This window comes from Channa argus, chromosome 13 (genome assembly GCF_033026475.1).
Source record: "Channa argus isolate prfri chromosome 13, Channa argus male v1.0, whole genome shotgun sequence".
Taxonomy (NCBI): domain Eukaryota; kingdom Metazoa; phylum Chordata; class Actinopteri; order Anabantiformes; family Channidae; genus Channa; species Channa argus.
Genome location: NC_090209.1, coordinates 8,317,006 through 8,334,190, shown reverse-complemented (window position 1 = coordinate 8,334,190; position 17,185 = coordinate 8,317,006). Strand labels below are relative to the sequence as shown.

Here is a 17,185-nt window from a genome sequence, read left to right as displayed (position 1 = left end):
CCCCATTATACCGTGGATTACCCAATCCTCTCCACAGCAACTGTGAAACTGTTATCCCCCCTTTTGTGGGGTTAAGCCTAACTGTGTGAAGCAGGATGGGCGGGGGGGACACTGGAACCCGCTGGCGTGGGGAGTTTTCCACCCCCTTCACCCATAATGCTGACACAGACACAATTTCACACTCTGTACACAAATTGCCAGCTAAGGGATTTAAGGGGGCAATAGTGGGCACAGAGTGACATACGGCCTAAAAGACGCGTTTTATTTTTAAAAATTCTATGTCCACCAATGTTTTTGTTTTTAGACACACTGAGATTTAAGTGTAAAACCTTAAAGTGTGTGGTGAGTCCCTAACCCCTGCAGAGCAGCTGTGAGTGATGGCAGAACATTCCCAGGAGCATGTGTCCCAGACAGGATCCTCCATGCATCCTGGCTGGCTAAACTCCACACCAGATGTGTCTTTGCAGAGCTCTTTCACACTTTTAAATGTAACATAACACTGGTCTTGTGCTATACAGCGAGGTATAGTCGAACGTGTGAAAGATTGTGAAATGTTCACTTACCAATCAACCTGTGTTAGAACTAGCAGGAGGGTGTAATTAAAACTTGAGCACCTGAAGGAAGCTTAACAAAGAACCAACATAGAAAAAACTCAGATATGGAGATGTAGTTAAAAAACAAATATTTTCTACTAGATGTGTTTTTATTCGACTTACAGTACATTCTACAGATGCACACGTGTTACATCACCTTAATACGACAGAGTCTTTTAATACCTCCTCTTAAAAATGATGAATTGGTCCTAAAAATATAAAGGAACAAATTTAAAGTCACCAAAACTGTACATTATTAAAAATTCACTTAACACCACATTTGGTTTTCATGTTTGTTTGTTTTTTGTTTTTTTTTTGGAAAAAAAAAAAATCTCCTTGTCCCTTTAAGTGTAATAAGGAACATTAAAGTTTATTGTCTATCAACAGATTTGAGTTCAGTGTAATAAACAAGTTTAAATAAAATCTGGACTGTGGAGTCATCCTGTCACCTTCGTAGCACACCATGCGGCTCAACACATTGGCCCTTGTACAGCAAAAAGGAAAGAAAAAAAAAAACACTAAAAAAGGAATGTAAGACAAAACCAGGCAGGAATGTGCCCAGTACTTCATTATCAGAGCTCCTTTACAACTGTAGCCTTTAGAATGAGAGGATTTCAGCCTTGCACACAACCACCTTTAGATGTTTTTACCAGGTCAGACAAGCAACAGACGTACGAGTGTCATTTTCACCGATAGGCCAATTGTAATATTACAGCAAATAACAGCAACACTTCAATGTTTCTGTGTGTTCTCTAATAAGACTATTTAACAAGACTATTTTAATATTGCTGTGGAGTTGTCTTGGTTGTGACACAGATCAGGTGAAGCCATCTGATTACTTATTCTTAACGAGAGACGTGGCGTTATCCAAGCCCAGATGGTTTACAGTAAAAACCCTCCAGTTTTACAAACCAGTGTCTTTCACACAGCAGCAGACGTTGAGTATGTGTATCAAATCATGTGCATGTTGTGCGTATGTGTTGGTGAAAAGTGTGTGTGCGTGCAAGACTTTAAGTGGAGGTTACATGTCTACTTGTGACAGTCCAAGAACAGATTCCTTTTAGTTTAACTGGCCTTTTCATAACAGCTCTATAAAGTAATCTGTACACATTCACTACAAGCTATTGCTATTAAATAATCCCAGCTATCGTAATCTTTATATATATTTATATATAGAATATATAATAAAAATATATTGAGCAAAAATTACTTCTAGGCATAAGACCACATTACATTACATTTCCATTGAACAGGAAGGAAATGACCCAAGCTCTGAAGAGTTCTGATCCATTTAGCTATTGAGTGGTGCTAAGCAGGTACTGTAGGCAGTGGTTAGGGCTGCAGTAGCATGAATGGCCTTCAGTCTGAGTCTGTAAGATGAAATATTTAGGGCCTGAGACCATGCCATTGACACACAGCAGGGATTGACCAAAGGCCTAGGTATGACATGTGGCTTGTGAAAGGACATGTCAGGAGAACGCAAGCAGGAGGGAAACTGATGATGAGCAGACACGAAAGGTGGAAGGGAAAGTGAAGAGAGGCATGTTTTCACCCTCTCTGTGATGGGGAATGGCTACAAGTTCACACCAGTTCAGCTGAGGGCCTTGTACAGATTCAGGCCAGTAGAGGAAACTATAACAGACAAATAGCCAAAATCTATACATATATACCTATACATGAGAGCATACGCAGAGCTGGAAAAACCTCCAGACAGTCTTAGCAGTAATGGAGAGTGTGTGTGACTGGGACGGTGAAAGCACCAAGAGTCTACAGCCCCACCATCAGGGGGAATGTCGTAAACTCTTATTTGTCCTTATTTGAGTAGAACTCAGCCCAGCGGCTCTCAAAAAAGCGTCTCATGGAGTGTCCAGCCATTCCCACCTCCGACGTGTCTTCGTTGAACAGCTCACAATTGTTAAAGACCAGCTGAGCATCTGCTGCAAACTCCTCACAGCTGCAGTACCTGAGACAATGACACAGGGGAGAGGGAGAGAGAAAAGGCTTCTATCAAAACTACCACAAATGAACAAATGCCTGAACAATAGTCAGGAAAATTTAATATATAAAAAAAATTGCATGCAAAAGATCCAAAAAATATTCCAAAAGTACTCTCAACCCACTCTATACAACCGGAAACCAACTGTTAAGTTTTTTCTTCATTAATTTCCTTTGACCTCACCATTCTCACGTGTAAGGGATGACGAAGTACATAATGTCAGTGAGTGTCCCAACATTGATAGATGTACTATGTGCAGACTGTACTGTGACTACTGATACAGCAATTGTTCGGTCTGCAGTAGTGGATGAATAGAATCCGGCTCCATCTTTTTTTTTTTTTTTAATTTAGACTCCTAAAGTTAGTAATAATGAGAGGAAGTTATAAGGCAACTTGAACCCTCACAGTTAATAGTACTTCATGCATATGAGCGATAATCCAGTAGAAACAAAACATTTTGTGCAGTTACCCTCCTTGTAGGAGCCTCTCTCTCATGGTCAAAAAGTCCATGGGGTTCTTGATAATGCGGCGGTAACCTGGCACTAGTCGGGGGTTGACCGGTTCAAGGAATGGCCAGGCATCTGCATGTGCCTCCATCTCCATTAGAATGATCCTGGCAAATAAAATAATAATTAGAATCAAAACTTCACAACATGACAGCCTAAAGAGTAAACGACTTTAAAATCCTGTCATGTCAAATTACAGTACATGAACTGTTCAACTGGCAGAGAAAGGCAGGACTCACTCGCAGAAAGTGAGGTCTGGCTGGTTGCGGGTTGTCATACGGCGACGTTTTGTGGCGCATCCTTCTCCAGAGTAACGAGAAGATGAGGGGGGTGCCGTGTTGTCCTTGTGCCTCGTCGTCATGCCACCACTGCGTCGTGTTGTAGTTTCATCTTCAGAGCTGTCATCTTCATATCTTCTTTTTTTCACTCTGGTTCTTGTTTTGGACAAGCGCTGTGGTTCACCGTCCTCCTGAGGAGTAGAAGGAATAAGTGAGCAAAGCCACAAATGAACCAATTACTGGAAGAAACTTGATGATGGAAAATACTCTAGTTAAAGTTGTTTATTACTCAGGAATCACAGCATTAGTTCTGACCTTGGCAACACAAGTAGGACAAAACCAGTCTCCCTCTGGCACCTGAGTGATTTTGGGCCTCAGGCAGTACATGTGGCAGCCACGATCACAGCTGTCACACAGCAACAGACACTCGTCATTATCTCCCTTCCTGCAAACCTGGCATGTCTAAAGAGAAGAAATCCTTCTGGTTAAAATGACAAATGTGAACGTAGTGTTATCATATCTTAAAAACACCTGGATCAAAGATCAATCCTGTGCGATAAAGTTACTTACCACTTTAGTCACAGATCTCTCCCAAGCAATGGCCTTCTCCAGCTGAAGAAGACACAAACAGAGCTGGGGAGCGCTACGGCAGCGATCTAAAGCCTGTCGCCATGTTCGCATTCGGGAGGTGATTTCACTTTCCAAACTGCACAAGAGGAAAAATTAATAGAACGTTATCACTGACAGACAAAGCTCCTTCCTTTTACTCAAACATCCGTGTATTCTCCTCACCTAATGACATCCATGGGATGCTCTTCTCCTGGTGTAGGGGTGAGAGGAGCAAGGCGCATCACTTCAGCTGGGTTCCACAGCGGTTCCTTCAGGTAGCGTCTCTCAATGTTTCGCTCAAGGTTGGCGAGCCGCAGCACAGCGAGATCCAGGGGGTGTGTAGCGATACGAGGCAGGCCAGACCACTCCTTCTTAGTTCTCACAATCCAGTCATCACGCGGGTCAGCATCATGTTCGTAGTATTGGAGGTCATCCCGTGTGGAGTCTGGCTCTGGTATAGTGTAGGGCTAAAACCAGAAAATTGATATCAACATTAAAAAAAAAAAAAAAAAAAAAAAAAAAAAAAAAAAGTGGGGGGGGCAGAGTAAAGCTTGGGAGATTACTTACAATTAAGGCATAAATTGTGTAGAACTGCTAAGACTAAAAAGATCATTATATTAAGGTTTGTACTAATGAGGTTTTCAAGTTTACCTGAAATTCTGCCATTTGTGTCTCTGTGTTATTTTCAGTATCATTCATTGTGCTCTGAGGAGGCGCCTTGAAGAAACACAAAGACATATATATTATCAACTATTATTATTTTCAAGCTTTATGTGCATTTTTGTTGTTGCTACATTTAACATTTCAGTACCTCGGTACAGCATGACCCAAAACTGTCTCATAATTTATTGCAAACACTGTCAAATAACTTACCAGAAAAGGCCATGTCATCTCTTAGAATCAATGAAACAACTCACTTATCTTTAGCTGTGCACGTTTTCAAAAGAACAACCCCTTTTAATTACATTTTGACATTACTGGATCATTCTGATTAATTTGACAAAAGGTGTTGTGAATTCTTACCTTCAGATGGAGGTCAGCAGCGATGACACGCTGCTCCAGGTCTTCCACCCACTGCAGGGCACTGGTATCAGTCTCCATGGACTTTTCCTGCACTTGCCACGGTTGCTGCAAAGCCTCCATTAGCACGTCTCTCTCCTCCACCTTCAGATTAAATATTGGGTCTAACAGGAAAGGACAGAAGATAAGAGTTGTATGGAGACAACATGGCAACGGTGAAAATTCGCATATACACAACAGTGCCATTTTCTAACAACACTAACCGGGGATGGGTTTGGTGCACATCTCAGCTAAGCTCTCCATATGTTTGGCCAAATGCTTATGTAGCACCTTCTCCCTAATGCCTCTTGGATGGAGAGCCTGTAAGGTGGAAAAAAGTTCCTCTGGCTCCTTGATCCACCACCAGCCGCGCACCATTGCTGAAAAAGACAGATATGAATTATGCATTGTGCTAAAAGTGGACGTTGACTTGTATTTTGACTGAGAACACAGTAGCTAGTCACGTTTCCTTTAGACTTCTATGCACCAAATGTCAGGAGGGGTAAAAGTCATACCTCCTAAAACTGCTGGCTCTAAAACATGACACTTTTAACCAGACACTACTTACATGCTGGAATGGGCTTGACCACCATCTGTGTGAAGTACTGCTGCTCGAGTTCCTGGAACACAGAATTGGGAGGGCGACCACGACGTTTGGCTGCAGCTCCACGGGAACCTCTGCGTGCAGGACTACCGCCTCTGCTGCCTCTCCTCCGCCTGCGAATGGGTCTTGTGGGGGTGGTTGGTGCCACCGGAACAGGAGGAATGAGAGCTGGAAGAAGCTGAGGGGGTGGTGGTGCTGTTGGACTAACAGGGGCAGCAGATGCAGATGGTGCAAGGGGAATGTCCTGGGGTGGTGCTGGCATCACAGGGTTAGCGGCAGCCAAGTCAGGCAGGAGCGGGTCCGGCTAAGGCAAGATTAATATTAATATATCATACAGAGTGCTTTAAATGCTTTGTTATAGTATAAATAAATGTATCTGTATTTATTGCTGTCGGCAAACCTGCATGAGTGGAACAGCAAGAGCGGGCAGGGCACTGGGGATCTGAGGGTGGAGTTTTGGGGGTGAACTGGGGAAGGTGGGTACCTGGGGCTCAGTGAGAGAATTATCATCACATGGTTGTTTGGGGAGCAGGTTGAACCACTGTCCCTGTTTCTCTGCCATCTCCTTCACACTCTCCTCAGGTCGATTACCCTCTGGAGCTGATGAGCACGTGCCGTTGGTCGCTGCCTCTTGTGACTGGCTGAGCCAGCTCTGGAAAGCAGCCTGTGTGAGGTCTTGTGTACCACTGTTTGGAGATCCTGGCCTTTCCTCTCCTCCAGACCTGATGCTGCTTCTGCGGCGGCGGCGGATCTTTGCCGTGCGGAGGTGAAGCTCCACTTCTGGTTTGATTTTTCGGGGGCGACCACGTCCTCTCGGTCTGCTCATGAGAGACGCAGTGCCAGGTAGGGGATCCTCGTCAGGAGAGAAGGTCTGGGCCTTGACTGGGGTAACCGAGGACGGTGAGGAAGGTAGAGTAGGAGGAGGCGTAGTAGGCATAGGAATCTCCTCAACTTTGGGCTCCTTTTTCAGGAAGGTGACTGGCACCTCAGCTACAAGGACTTCTCCTGAAGCTGCAAGATCGATATGTAAGGAAAAGTAGGTAAAGACTGACAGGCAGAGCCTAAAATGTTTTTATTTTTCTTTCTTAAACTCACTCAAGAGCTCCTCTGGCCCCTCGACCAGAATTCCTCCGAGGTGAGGTAAGGCCAAGTATCTGCGCCGGTAGCGATCCTGGCCCAGCAAAATGGCCCGCATGGAATGAGATGACTGTAGAAGCTTTTTATGGAAAAATGCTTGGCGCTGTAGAGATCCAACAAGAGAATTATATTTAATAAAAAGGCAGCAAAAATGTTTAAAACACTGCATATGCATTGCACCAGTCCTACCTTGGTTAGCTTATCTATCTGCCTTTCAAGCTCTGGAATGCTGGCATTGGAAGGACTCTCAGTCTTAAGGAGAAAAAAAAACAAATTGACTTAAACTTAAGAATGATCACAATCACTAAGAAACACTGACGCAGTTACATACGTCACTCAGTTTGGGCTCTTCTTTGCGTGTACGACGGTTGCCCCTCTCTAGCACTAGACCACCCTCCTCTAGACTGAGGTTCTCTTCCTCGGCCACTCTGGCACTGCGCCTCCTCTCCTCAAAACAAAGCTCTTCCTCCGAGCGTCCTGTACGACGCGCCAGAGCTGTCTTCAGTCTGGCCAGAAGAAAAATATCAGGATCAATACGTTTATTGCTCTGTGCTATGATTTGAGTAATCAATGAATTGTTCTGTATTTGCAGAGAGAAAACCCACGATCTTACTTGCGTAATTTACCCTCAATGATCCACTTGTTCTTCCTGAAGGTTGCCATGTTTTCCAATGTGTTATCAATATCACTGAAATATAAAATCCAACAACAATAAAGTGACAGAACAAAACAATAGTTACAAAATTAAGGATTCAAGAGCAGGTTTAGAATAATTAATATTTTTAGCCTAACCTGATCACAATGTTACTGCTGTTAAGCTCTTCCACCAGGAAACCCAGGATGGCTGCCTTGGTGTCAGGAGGCAGGGCATGAAATGGTTTGGTCCTCAGTGTGTTGCACACCTCGGTCTCATAACCGTGAGATTCCAAAAAGATGCGAAGTACTTCTGAAATTGTGCTGCGGGTCAACTCTAACTCAACCAGCTTTTCCCCTAGGATCTTTACAGACTGGTTGGAACAGAAAAATGTGGAGAAACTTTTTAAATGAAATGCTTGCCATTCTTTTCAAGAAGTGCATCAATAGACAAAATGGCCAAAGTTTAAACAACATATTAATAATCTGCTTACTGGTTTTACTATCACACACATAGAAAAGTGAACGAGTTGCACATTACAGACAGACCTGATAATAGGATGGCAGGCCTGGATCATGGAGTGCAGCCTCCACGAGTTTTATCAGTAGGTCTTGGATTTCTCCTTGGCTGTCGCCCAGTCCAAGGAGACCCTCTTGTAGGGTAGCGAGGCTAGGGATGTCCTTGGGTATATTTAGACCAATTACCTTTCCATAGCCATAGAGGAACTCAACAATAGCTACGCAGTGTGCAAAAGCTGTGCCAGAGAGAACCAGACCTGGGATGTGTGACAGCTCCGGCAGGGGCTGGTGGACACAAAATTTGAAGATCACGATCACATTGAGAGAAAAAAACAAAATTAAAAAAAAAAACCAAACAAACATGTACAACCACTATGTTTAAATTAAAACTCACTTTGTGGTCAGTAAGACACATGTCCTCTGTGGGCTTCTTCAGCTCTTCTGTGATCAATTGCTGACGCTTCCGTTCCTCAAGACGTCTCTGGGCCTGTGCTCTCCTCTCTGCTGCCCTCTTAGCTGCCAGAGCAGCCTGAGCAGCAGCCTCTGCCTCTGCCTGGGCTTTAGCCAGTGCCTTGGCTTTACTTCGAGCACCCAGCACCCTCTTACCCTGAGCTATCCTCTCCTCGTCCGTCTGTTGGATTGGTGGAGAAGCCTCAATCTTGAATGACCTTCTACGACCAGGATTCTTGGCCTCTGCAGCAGACTCTGATACTGGCTGTGTGACTTGAGGCGTCAGGTCTGTTGGTTCAGTCTTCTGTTGGTTCAGGCCCTTTGCCTCTTCCTCAAGCTGAAAACACAAAAGACAGAGCAAACAAATTGAGCAAAAGGGGATTCTGGGAACACTGCTAATAAATAATTTCGTGTGTTTCAAATGTTGAGTTTGTACCTTGGCTCTCTTTTTTTCCTCTTTCATCTTCCTAATCTTAGCATCCTCCCTTCTCTTCATTCTTGCCTAAAATTGCAGCAGCAACCAAAATCAAGACATGTTATGAACAGCATATTGATCAAAATTACAAACAGTATGAACTACATACCTTTCTCTTCATTTTCTTTTTGATTTTTGCAAGTTTCTCCTTTTCCTCCTCTGTAAGAGCTTCTGTTAAAAAAATGAATACAAACAGTAGGCAAAAGTAAGTAGAACACCAATGCTTAGCTATAACTATACCAAACTGCTCCACTCACCCCAAACCTAACATCCACTCACCCTTGGCTTCAAGTCGTTTCAACAGTTTGGCATCAACTTTGCTAAGGAGGTCAGCCATCTTGGGCTTCGGGGGTCTACCAGGCCGACGGCCCTGTCCGCCTTTGAGGCCACGAACTCTTCTGGGTTTTTCTTTATCAGGGTTTGGAGGCCGCCCACGCCGGCCCGTGATGGCCATGATCATAGAGGGAACCTCCTCATTAGCCAAGAGCATCCACTTAACACCCTGTAATATATAGTAGAGAAAAATGAATCTCTACGTCTTTTACACAGTTCTGGTGTGCTTATGTCATTAATTTAAATGATAAATGGTAAATGGTCTGCACTTATATAGCACTTTTCTAGCTATTGGTGCTCCCAGACACTCTCACACACTGATAAGGGAGCTGCTACGCAACTGGGCGCAACTAAGTTGAGGTTCAGTGTCTTGCTCAAGCAAATTTCGACAAATAACCACAAGAGTCAGGGATTGACCCAGCAACTGGGGTATTGGCGGAAGACCGCTCTACCGTTTGTGCCACAGTCGCAAAAGGTAAATTAACTATGCAGTAGTTTTGATCCCAACCAGTGCTTTGACACCAAGTTTACTAAAATGCAAGACCAGGTATAATGCTTACTAGTATACTACATATTGTTTTTATACAGACCTCAGGAGTTTCTCTCTCTTCATAAAAGTCTCCAACAGGCATCCGTGGGCTGAAGCTGAAGTGTTCTCTAGTGACCACACTGTCTGTGTGTCTTTTCAAGTACTGGACAAAGCAATTAGGATATGACACAATTGGTAGAACAGAAAGCAAATAATGGTCAGTGTTGAAAACACAAACACCTGATGGATTTGCCTTGCAATTATTTCAGCATTTTGCTTTTTTAGCAGAAACATTTTACCTTTATTATTTCAGGGAACTGCTTCATCCTCCTTCCACAAGGTGTGTAATACCAGGTTTCACCCTTCATACGGTTTTCCATTTTCTTCACACGAATCTCCCTCTTCCAACTATGGATAAAAGAGTTCATTACTGCATACCCCACATACTTCAAAGCTTTTCCAAACTATGTGTTACATGTATCATTGGGGGAAAACAGGCTATGGTTTGTTCACCAATTCATAACTCCAATATTAATAATGATTTCTTTTGTGAATCATTTCATTTAGTTCATTAGTATTTCATAAGACTTAAAACCCAGTAGATGTATGAAATACTTTTACCAGCATTTACTGACAATGACTCTTGGCTACAATGTATTCACAGTCTCACTAAGCAGATAAGGAAATAATTACCCATGCAATAGTGGGAACTGGACCTGTTCCTCTGTTGCTACCCTCCGTCTGTTAGATTCCCCTGTTAAGAAAAAAAAAAAGAAGAAAATAAAGAAAAATCCAGATTTTACAAAATAGTCTTATTCTGTGATGTCATGCATCTACAAACTGTCATCATGTGATACCAAATTACCTGCTGTGGAGCTGTCATCATCATTTTCATCAACATCATCAGCAGCAGTGGTTTCTGCATCTGGTTTCTGTGCTTTACCCTCATCTCCTTCTTGGTCTTGTTTCTTTACCCTTTTTGCCTTCTTGGGTTTATCAACTGGTGTGTTATTAGCTGAAGCATTAGCCAGAACAGCCTCAATTGTGGCTGTGATTGAATCAACCTCTTCTGTGGCAGCACCAGCCTCTCCAGATACATTTGATGTTTCTTTAACACTGAGGGGCTTCTTTCTCTTTCTGCCCTTAGCCCCCTCCTCTTCATCAGTCTTGACCTTTTCCACTTTTTGGGTGCGAACCCGTTGCTTCCGCTGGGCCTTCTCAGGAGCTTAAAACACAATTTGAAAGAGACAAAAGATTTGTTCTAATACAATTTACCACTTTTTTTAAAATAAACTTTTTAAAATTAAATTAGAATGTTTAATACCTGGAGTTTTAACCCATATGGCCTTTGGAGCTCGAGGTTTGCGCGGTTTCCCTGGGGTCTTCAGATTCCTTTCAGCAGCTGACACAATCTGCTCAGTTACTGGTTGGAGTGGGTGTACAGCAGGGCTCTCTGCTGGTGTGCTGAAGGCTATGAAGTTCTCATCTCTCATCTTAAAGCTCTGAGGAGTCATCATCTCATTAACAGTCGTTGTAATGCTAATCCGCCCGGCTGAATCTGATGTATCATGTCCTCTGGCCCCCCATTCTGCTTCAGTTCCTATTTAATAACGAAATAATAACAAGAGATTAACATGTAGTAAGGAATGAGAAATGCCTAAATAAACCAGTTTACAGCTCACCGAGTAATTACTGCTTGTCAACACATGTTTCTATGTTTTTGAACTTTTAAGAACAAACCTTGATGACCAGGCTGAGACTGCACAACTGAGTGGGAGTTGGACACATCACTTGAGGTGATATAGGACTCTTCCATCTGAGAAGTGTTGTTCAGAGATGACGTCAGCTCAGATTGCCCAGTGATTTGGAAACTGTTGTTGGTTTCTTCAGCTTCAGAGGTTTCCTCTTCCCTAATAGAGTCCAGCAGGTCATCTCTGGAGATGCTATCAATACTGCTGTCAAATGCAGTAGATTGGTTCTCTTCAGCATAGGAGATGCTATCAAACTGAGAAGTGTCTTGTCTTAGGTGAAAACTGCTGTCAAAGTGAGGGAACTCATCTCCACAGGACCCATCACCTCCTAAATGAGAGCTCGTTTCCAGGTTGGTGTCGCATGCTGAACTGCTATCAAACTGAGAAGCACTAAGTGAAGAGTTAGCAAATCTTACTTCATCGAGGCGGCTCTTGTGCTGTGAAGCAGTGGGGGACTTACTCAGTGGCGTCTGCTCAACCTCTAAGTCCTTTGCCTCACAGATGTCATTTCTTTGCACATCCTGCTTTTTAAAATAAGTTTCTGTATTCTTGGACTTTTGATCAGAACCAACCAATTTATTAAACAACGTAGTCCTATCCTCGATATGACTGGGGTGCTCTGGCTTGGTAGATGACTTCTTTTGTGCACGATGAGGAGTGGTGTTGTAAGGATGCTGCTCAGATTCAAAACTTTCAACCCCTCCAGAGGATGTACCCACTGCAGGAGGCACAGACACCAAGGCAGGAGGGGCAGACACAGGTGCAGTCTTGGAGGCTTCAGCGGTTAGTAGAGGTAGGGTAGACAGAGGGCACACACTGAGACTTTGATGGGCTGCTAGTTTGGGTATATTTACTGTTTCTTGTGGCGATGATGCTGCTGCTGCAGCAGCAGTGGAAACACCAGAGTCAACAGGTGAAGCAGTGTATGTCTGTAGCTGAGGTTTAGACGCTGGTTCACAAGGTGTGCTGTCAGCTGTATGAGTTAATGACACATGTGTGGGAGAGCCAGATTTTGACAAAGAGCCAGGTGGTTTTGAGGTCAAAGCTCCTCCTGGTACTGACTGAGATGGAGCCACAGCAGCTGATTTTTCATCCATGGATGAAGTGGCATGCATTAATTTTGAGGGTCCAGGCTTTTCAAGCTGTGGTCCACACGTATCAGGAAAGCAAGACTGTTTGGACCCTTGAATAATCTGCTGAAGAGCTGAGATTGGTGCAAACTCTGAGTAAGAAGAAGTGGACACTACGGCAGGAGGTGAAGCAGTTGTTGGAGGTCCAGAGGATGTAGGAGGCCGGGCTTGGTTAGCCGGATGGGCCACAGACACTGATGGAGTAGAGACTGGAAGGACGAGGGAAACTGTGGCAGGTCTAGACACACCATCAGCTGAATGTAGAGGGGATATAGGCAAGGAGGAATAAGAAGACCCCACTGACATAGGTTTAGATCCAGTGGGGGATATCTCAGTTCTAGCAGGAATGGGAGACCTGAGGCCATGTACCATTAGGGGAGGTGAAGCTGAAGGTGGAGCCAAAGATACATTGGGAGGTGTTGAGATTTGTGGTGGAGTAGATTTTACATCAGGGGATGACACAACTGGGGGCCCAGAAGCAGAGGTGGGAGATCCAGAGATAGCAGGGGATCCAGAGGTCTTAGTTAGAGATAATGACACTGCTGCAGGGGATGTAGATGCAGAAACCTGAGATGATACAGACTGGGGAGGTGGATTACCAGTAGTATCTCTCACAGAGGAAGTCATTTCTGGACACTGACCACCTAGCTGTTCAGAATGCTGTCGAAAATCACTTGTTGGTCCCTGATGAGCTGCAGATGGTTTGGGCTGGTAGCTGTCCGTTTTAGGCAGCCTCTGGACAACAGATGTCTGTTCACTGACATTAAAACTGCCGTCTACCTCTTTAACAGTTTCCCTTGTATGCCCTGAAAAAGAAAAGAATCAACAAAATAGTACATACTATGAAAGATTCAGAGGGTTGATGTTATATACTTAATTGGTAGAGAAAAGCTGTTTTAAGGATAAAACATTGTTCAGTAGGCATTAGCCATCCCTAGCAAACCACCTCTCTGACAGTTGATGTCAAACACTGGCCAGTGAAGCACATGATCCAACAGCGGCATCTGCTGGTGAAATCTTAGCACTATCTCGTCATTAAGCATTGGCAGTTAGAAATATAACCGGTAGAGCTGCAAACAATTTAATTTTAGATCATCCTGCCAAATGATTTAAAAAAAGGATTTGGTCTATATTACAAAAAAGTGGACATCACAGTTAACCGAGGTCAACTGTGTGCTGTTATGTTTAGCAGCTTTGAACACTTTGCCAAGTACAACCAAAGAGGAAGAAACCCCTATGATACTTTGGATATCACCCTTTCAAAGGAGGAAACGTCAAATATAGAGGAAATAAAAGGTAGATAGGTAAAATTGAATCAGATAAAACACAGTATTCTATATCAACAGGCATCTACAAAGGGTAAAGTGTTCACCTTGCATGACAGAAGACATTCCCATGTTACTAGCATGTGGGCTCCGTTCGCTGTTGTGGCCTTTAGGTGATCCACTCTCCTGCACTGCTGATGGTGGTGAGGACATTGACACAGAGCTGCCGGTGCTCCCTTTGCCTACACTGTGGTGCTGTGGGCTGCCATGTGAAGTAGTAAAATTCTGGCCTGTTTGGGGCATCATTTGAGCTTGGCCTTGGGGCTGAGATTGCTGTGATAGCTGCTGCTCGGGAGATGGCAGGGACGGGTGCTGGGGCTGATGCTGGTAGTAGGGCATCCCATTGGGCATCATGCCGTAATGCTGTGGTTGCTGGTGCTGCTGGTGGTGGGGTGAATGACGGTTGGAGTGAAGATGCTGCTGTGAAGGTGGATGTGGAGGTGGCTGTAAGGACTGCTGCTGGTGATGCTGGGATTGTGTAACTCCAGGATGTGCTGGACTCTGGTAGGTCCCATACATGCTGTGGGAATTATATCCGATCTGCTGTGGGCCAGGATTACTCCTGTTCCAGTACTGACCCCCAGTAAGAGGTATGTTTGGTGGGCCTGCCACAGGGGGTTGGTGGGAGCTTTCAATACCCCCGTTGAGTTGGTACTGTCCATGAGCCTGGAAGTGATGCTGTGTCTGAGGCTGCACCATCCCGGGTGCCGGCTGCTTTTGGTGCATCCCGTGCCCAGGAGAGGTGCCCAAGGCTGGGCCATACTGAGGGTGTCCTCCCCACAAGTAGTCATATCCCACACTGCTCTGGTGGTGGTTGCTCATATGTGGGTAAGGAGCTGTTGGTGGTTGGGAAGCAGGCACACCAGACCCCAGTACAGTAGTGACACCATTCACATTCATTTCACCATTTATATCTGTTAGAGAAAGGGCATTAGACAAGTTTTTTAAAAAAAAGTTTTGCACTGTAATCCATATACTTTGATGACTTTAACAGAGAAATGTTAAGTATTAAACTAAAACATGAAGACATCTGAAGAATTAAGAAATTGAGGTTGTAATTTTTATAATGAGGCTCCTTCTATTTTGCCTTGTGAGGAAATTGTAAAAGGTTAAAAAAAAAAAAAAAACAACAACCAAAAACTCACTCTTCCCCTGTTGAGGAAAACTCATGGAGGACCCGTTAGTATAAAGTGAATCCCCTGAGGAGAGTTTCAGTCCTGAGTTAGCTGAGGAGTGGGTGCCATAGTTGAAATGATTATTTGACTCCATCTGAAAACAGAACACAGACAGTAAATAAACATGAGTTCACATTAATATGAAATGATCGTCACCAATGACACGGATATGCACCACCACATAAAAGCCAAACGCATTATTTCATTATTTTAAAAATGTATTTCCGTCCTCAACACGGCCCAAGAAAGGCAATACGTGCCTTTATCTCCGCTAAGTGTCTTTCTTACAGTAATTTGGCAGCCGTAGCTCGTGACAGCACCATTTCGCTCAAACTACAACCGTCAAAATGTCGCAGCCAGCAGCGGCAGCAGATGCCAGGCCCCGGCGAGCCGTAATGGACAACCGGAATATTACGATAGAAGCTCATCACTGCCGCTGATGAGGCGCTGCTAACATGAGCTCAGCCCACTCCGTCTACTGTGATAAATGTAGCTACGGCCCAGACAGGCAAACTGTATTTAAGACCCGGCGGCCTAACAATAGATGGATTATCGAGAATATTTTAGTCTCTCAAGGCCTGAAGAACTGTTCGCACACTAGTTAGCTCTTTAACAGTCCACAACCTCGTAATACAACGCAGCCGTCTACGGATACTTGATTTCCTAATTTAACAAGGCCGTTGCAAAAGCAGGCAACGCGTTAAGCTAAGTCGCGCTAGCTACATTATCAAACGAACAATTCAATTTAATGCGGTGCTAGTTGTGCTAGTCACTGATACAGTTAATGTTAGATACCAGTTCAACTCCTAGTGAAATTGATTGGGCATATTAGTTTAGCCTAAAACAACGGACAAAAAGCATTCCCCGCTTCAGTTCCAAGGTTATTTAGCTAAAGCATCACAATACAACCTAGCTATCACACGCTAGCAAGATAGCTAACTGATAGCATCCTTAACGTTTTGAGTGCGGTACTTAAACTGCGATGTTAGCGCTAGCTAACTTAATAGCCAGGTAGCAGGTATCGCAACCACGCTGGTGTGAATCCATGATGCCCATCAGAGAACGGTACCGGTAAAAACAAACATCGGTCGGTCTGTGGACACTTTATGACTAAGGTTAACTCACTTGAGAACAGATGGAGGTGTGCTGTCTTTTGTTCATGGGCTAACATTAGCTAGCGAGCAGATGAAGTTACATTGTTTACGCTGCACGCACACAGACAATTTTACAGAGCATCATCCTCCCACACTGCCACCATCAAAAGTTTCGCTTATATTTCACTTAATAACTATCTAACCTTTCAGTCCTTGGGTTTCGAAGGCGCAGATTCTTCTAAACCTTCGTCTTAACGGATATGTAGGTGAGGATGGCACAGCGATAAATAATAAACAACTATTCCCTAACCTTTGGGTTTTAAATTAGCAAACATGGCTGGTGTGGTCCAGTGCAGCCATGATCACAGAACAGAGCGAACACTATCAACATCCCAACAATAACTATATACACATCCGGTCACATTTCGTGATGCAACTTCACAAGAAAATACCCCAAAACAACAACAACAACAACAACATAGCAATACTTATAACAGTCTTAATAATTGGTATATTATAAAGTAAATAAAGCTAAGTACATAAAAATGCACATGCACTGCTCACATATGAATGCTACACTAATAATACTCATCCAATAATATACATGAAAGAGAAAAGTCCACCATTCTTCATGAGTAATTTTATTTTAATTAGTTATATTTTGCATATAATTCTAATAATGAATGCAAACAGTAGTGTATTATTAACGTTATGGGAAAATAAAAATAATTACAGTACTATTAGTAGTAGGAGGATGAGGAGCAGTAGTAGTTGTTTTTGTTTGTTGTTGTTCATGTAGTGAAGTAATATTTTAGACCAATGCCCTCTGGCAGATGTAGAGTGGATGTAGAAAAGAATCACCTCCTTTGGCAATTTTAACTTTTTTATTCTTACATTTTAGTTTTTATTTCATAGTTGATTAAATTTGACTTATTTTTTAACAAACATTTACAAAGAATACTTTTTCATTTCAAAGTGGAATCGTATCT

At 43.5% G+C, this 17,185-nt stretch overlaps 1 protein-coding gene across 3 annotated transcripts; it reads right to left on the bottom strand.

The window, feature by feature from the left end:
• Positions 1 to 682: 682 nt before the first annotated feature.
• baz2a (bromodomain adjacent to zinc finger domain, 2A) lies at positions 683 to 16,581 on the bottom strand. Of its 3 annotated transcripts, none has more exons than XM_067526581.1 (30): positions 16,400 to 16,581; positions 15,073 to 15,196; positions 13,975 to 14,841; positions 11,462 to 13,408; positions 11,046 to 11,321; positions 10,587 to 10,946; positions 10,415 to 10,475; positions 10,021 to 10,129; positions 9,783 to 9,884; positions 9,139 to 9,361; positions 8,969 to 9,030; positions 8,821 to 8,886; positions 8,329 to 8,721; positions 7,965 to 8,219; positions 7,575 to 7,789; positions 7,396 to 7,470; positions 7,114 to 7,288; positions 6,972 to 7,034; positions 6,741 to 6,885; positions 6,046 to 6,656; positions 5,610 to 5,949; positions 5,266 to 5,421; positions 5,006 to 5,166; positions 4,634 to 4,699; positions 4,166 to 4,449; positions 3,944 to 4,079; positions 3,689 to 3,835; positions 3,335 to 3,564; positions 3,059 to 3,202; positions 683 to 2,556 (listed from the first exon to the last, which is right to left on the bottom strand). In XM_067526581.1, exons 2-30 carry the CDS (start codon positions 15,194 to 15,196, stop codon positions 2,397 to 2,399), a joined length of 7,953 nt encoding a protein of 2,650 aa, XP_067382682.1. In that variant the 5' UTR covers positions 16,400 to 16,581; the 3' UTR covers positions 683 to 2,396. The 3 variants fall into 3 exon arrangements, with proteins under 3 accessions (XP_067382682.1, XP_067382681.1, XP_067382683.1); XM_067526580.1 differs by lacking the exon at positions 16,400 to 16,581 and adding an exon at positions 16,228 to 16,353; XM_067526582.1 differs by lacking the exons at positions 11,462 to 13,408; positions 16,400 to 16,581 and adding an exon at positions 16,228 to 16,350.
• Between the last annotated feature and the right edge of the window lie 604 nt (positions 16,582 to 17,185).

Excerpts from the sequence above, each read along its gene's own strand:
- baz2a (XM_067526580.1), bottom strand. The coding sequence starts at position 16,263 with ATGAACAAAAGACAGCACACCTCCATCTGTTCTCAA. Across the intron at positions 10,947-11,045 it reads CATATGGGTTAAAACTCCAG|CTCCTGAGAAGGCCCAGCGG; the intron begins GTATTAAACATT and ends TTGTGTTTTAAG. Across the intron at positions 9,362-9,782 it reads AAGAGAGAGAAACTCCTGAG|GGTGTTAAGTGGATGCTCTT; the intron begins GTCTGTATAAAA and ends TATATATTACAG.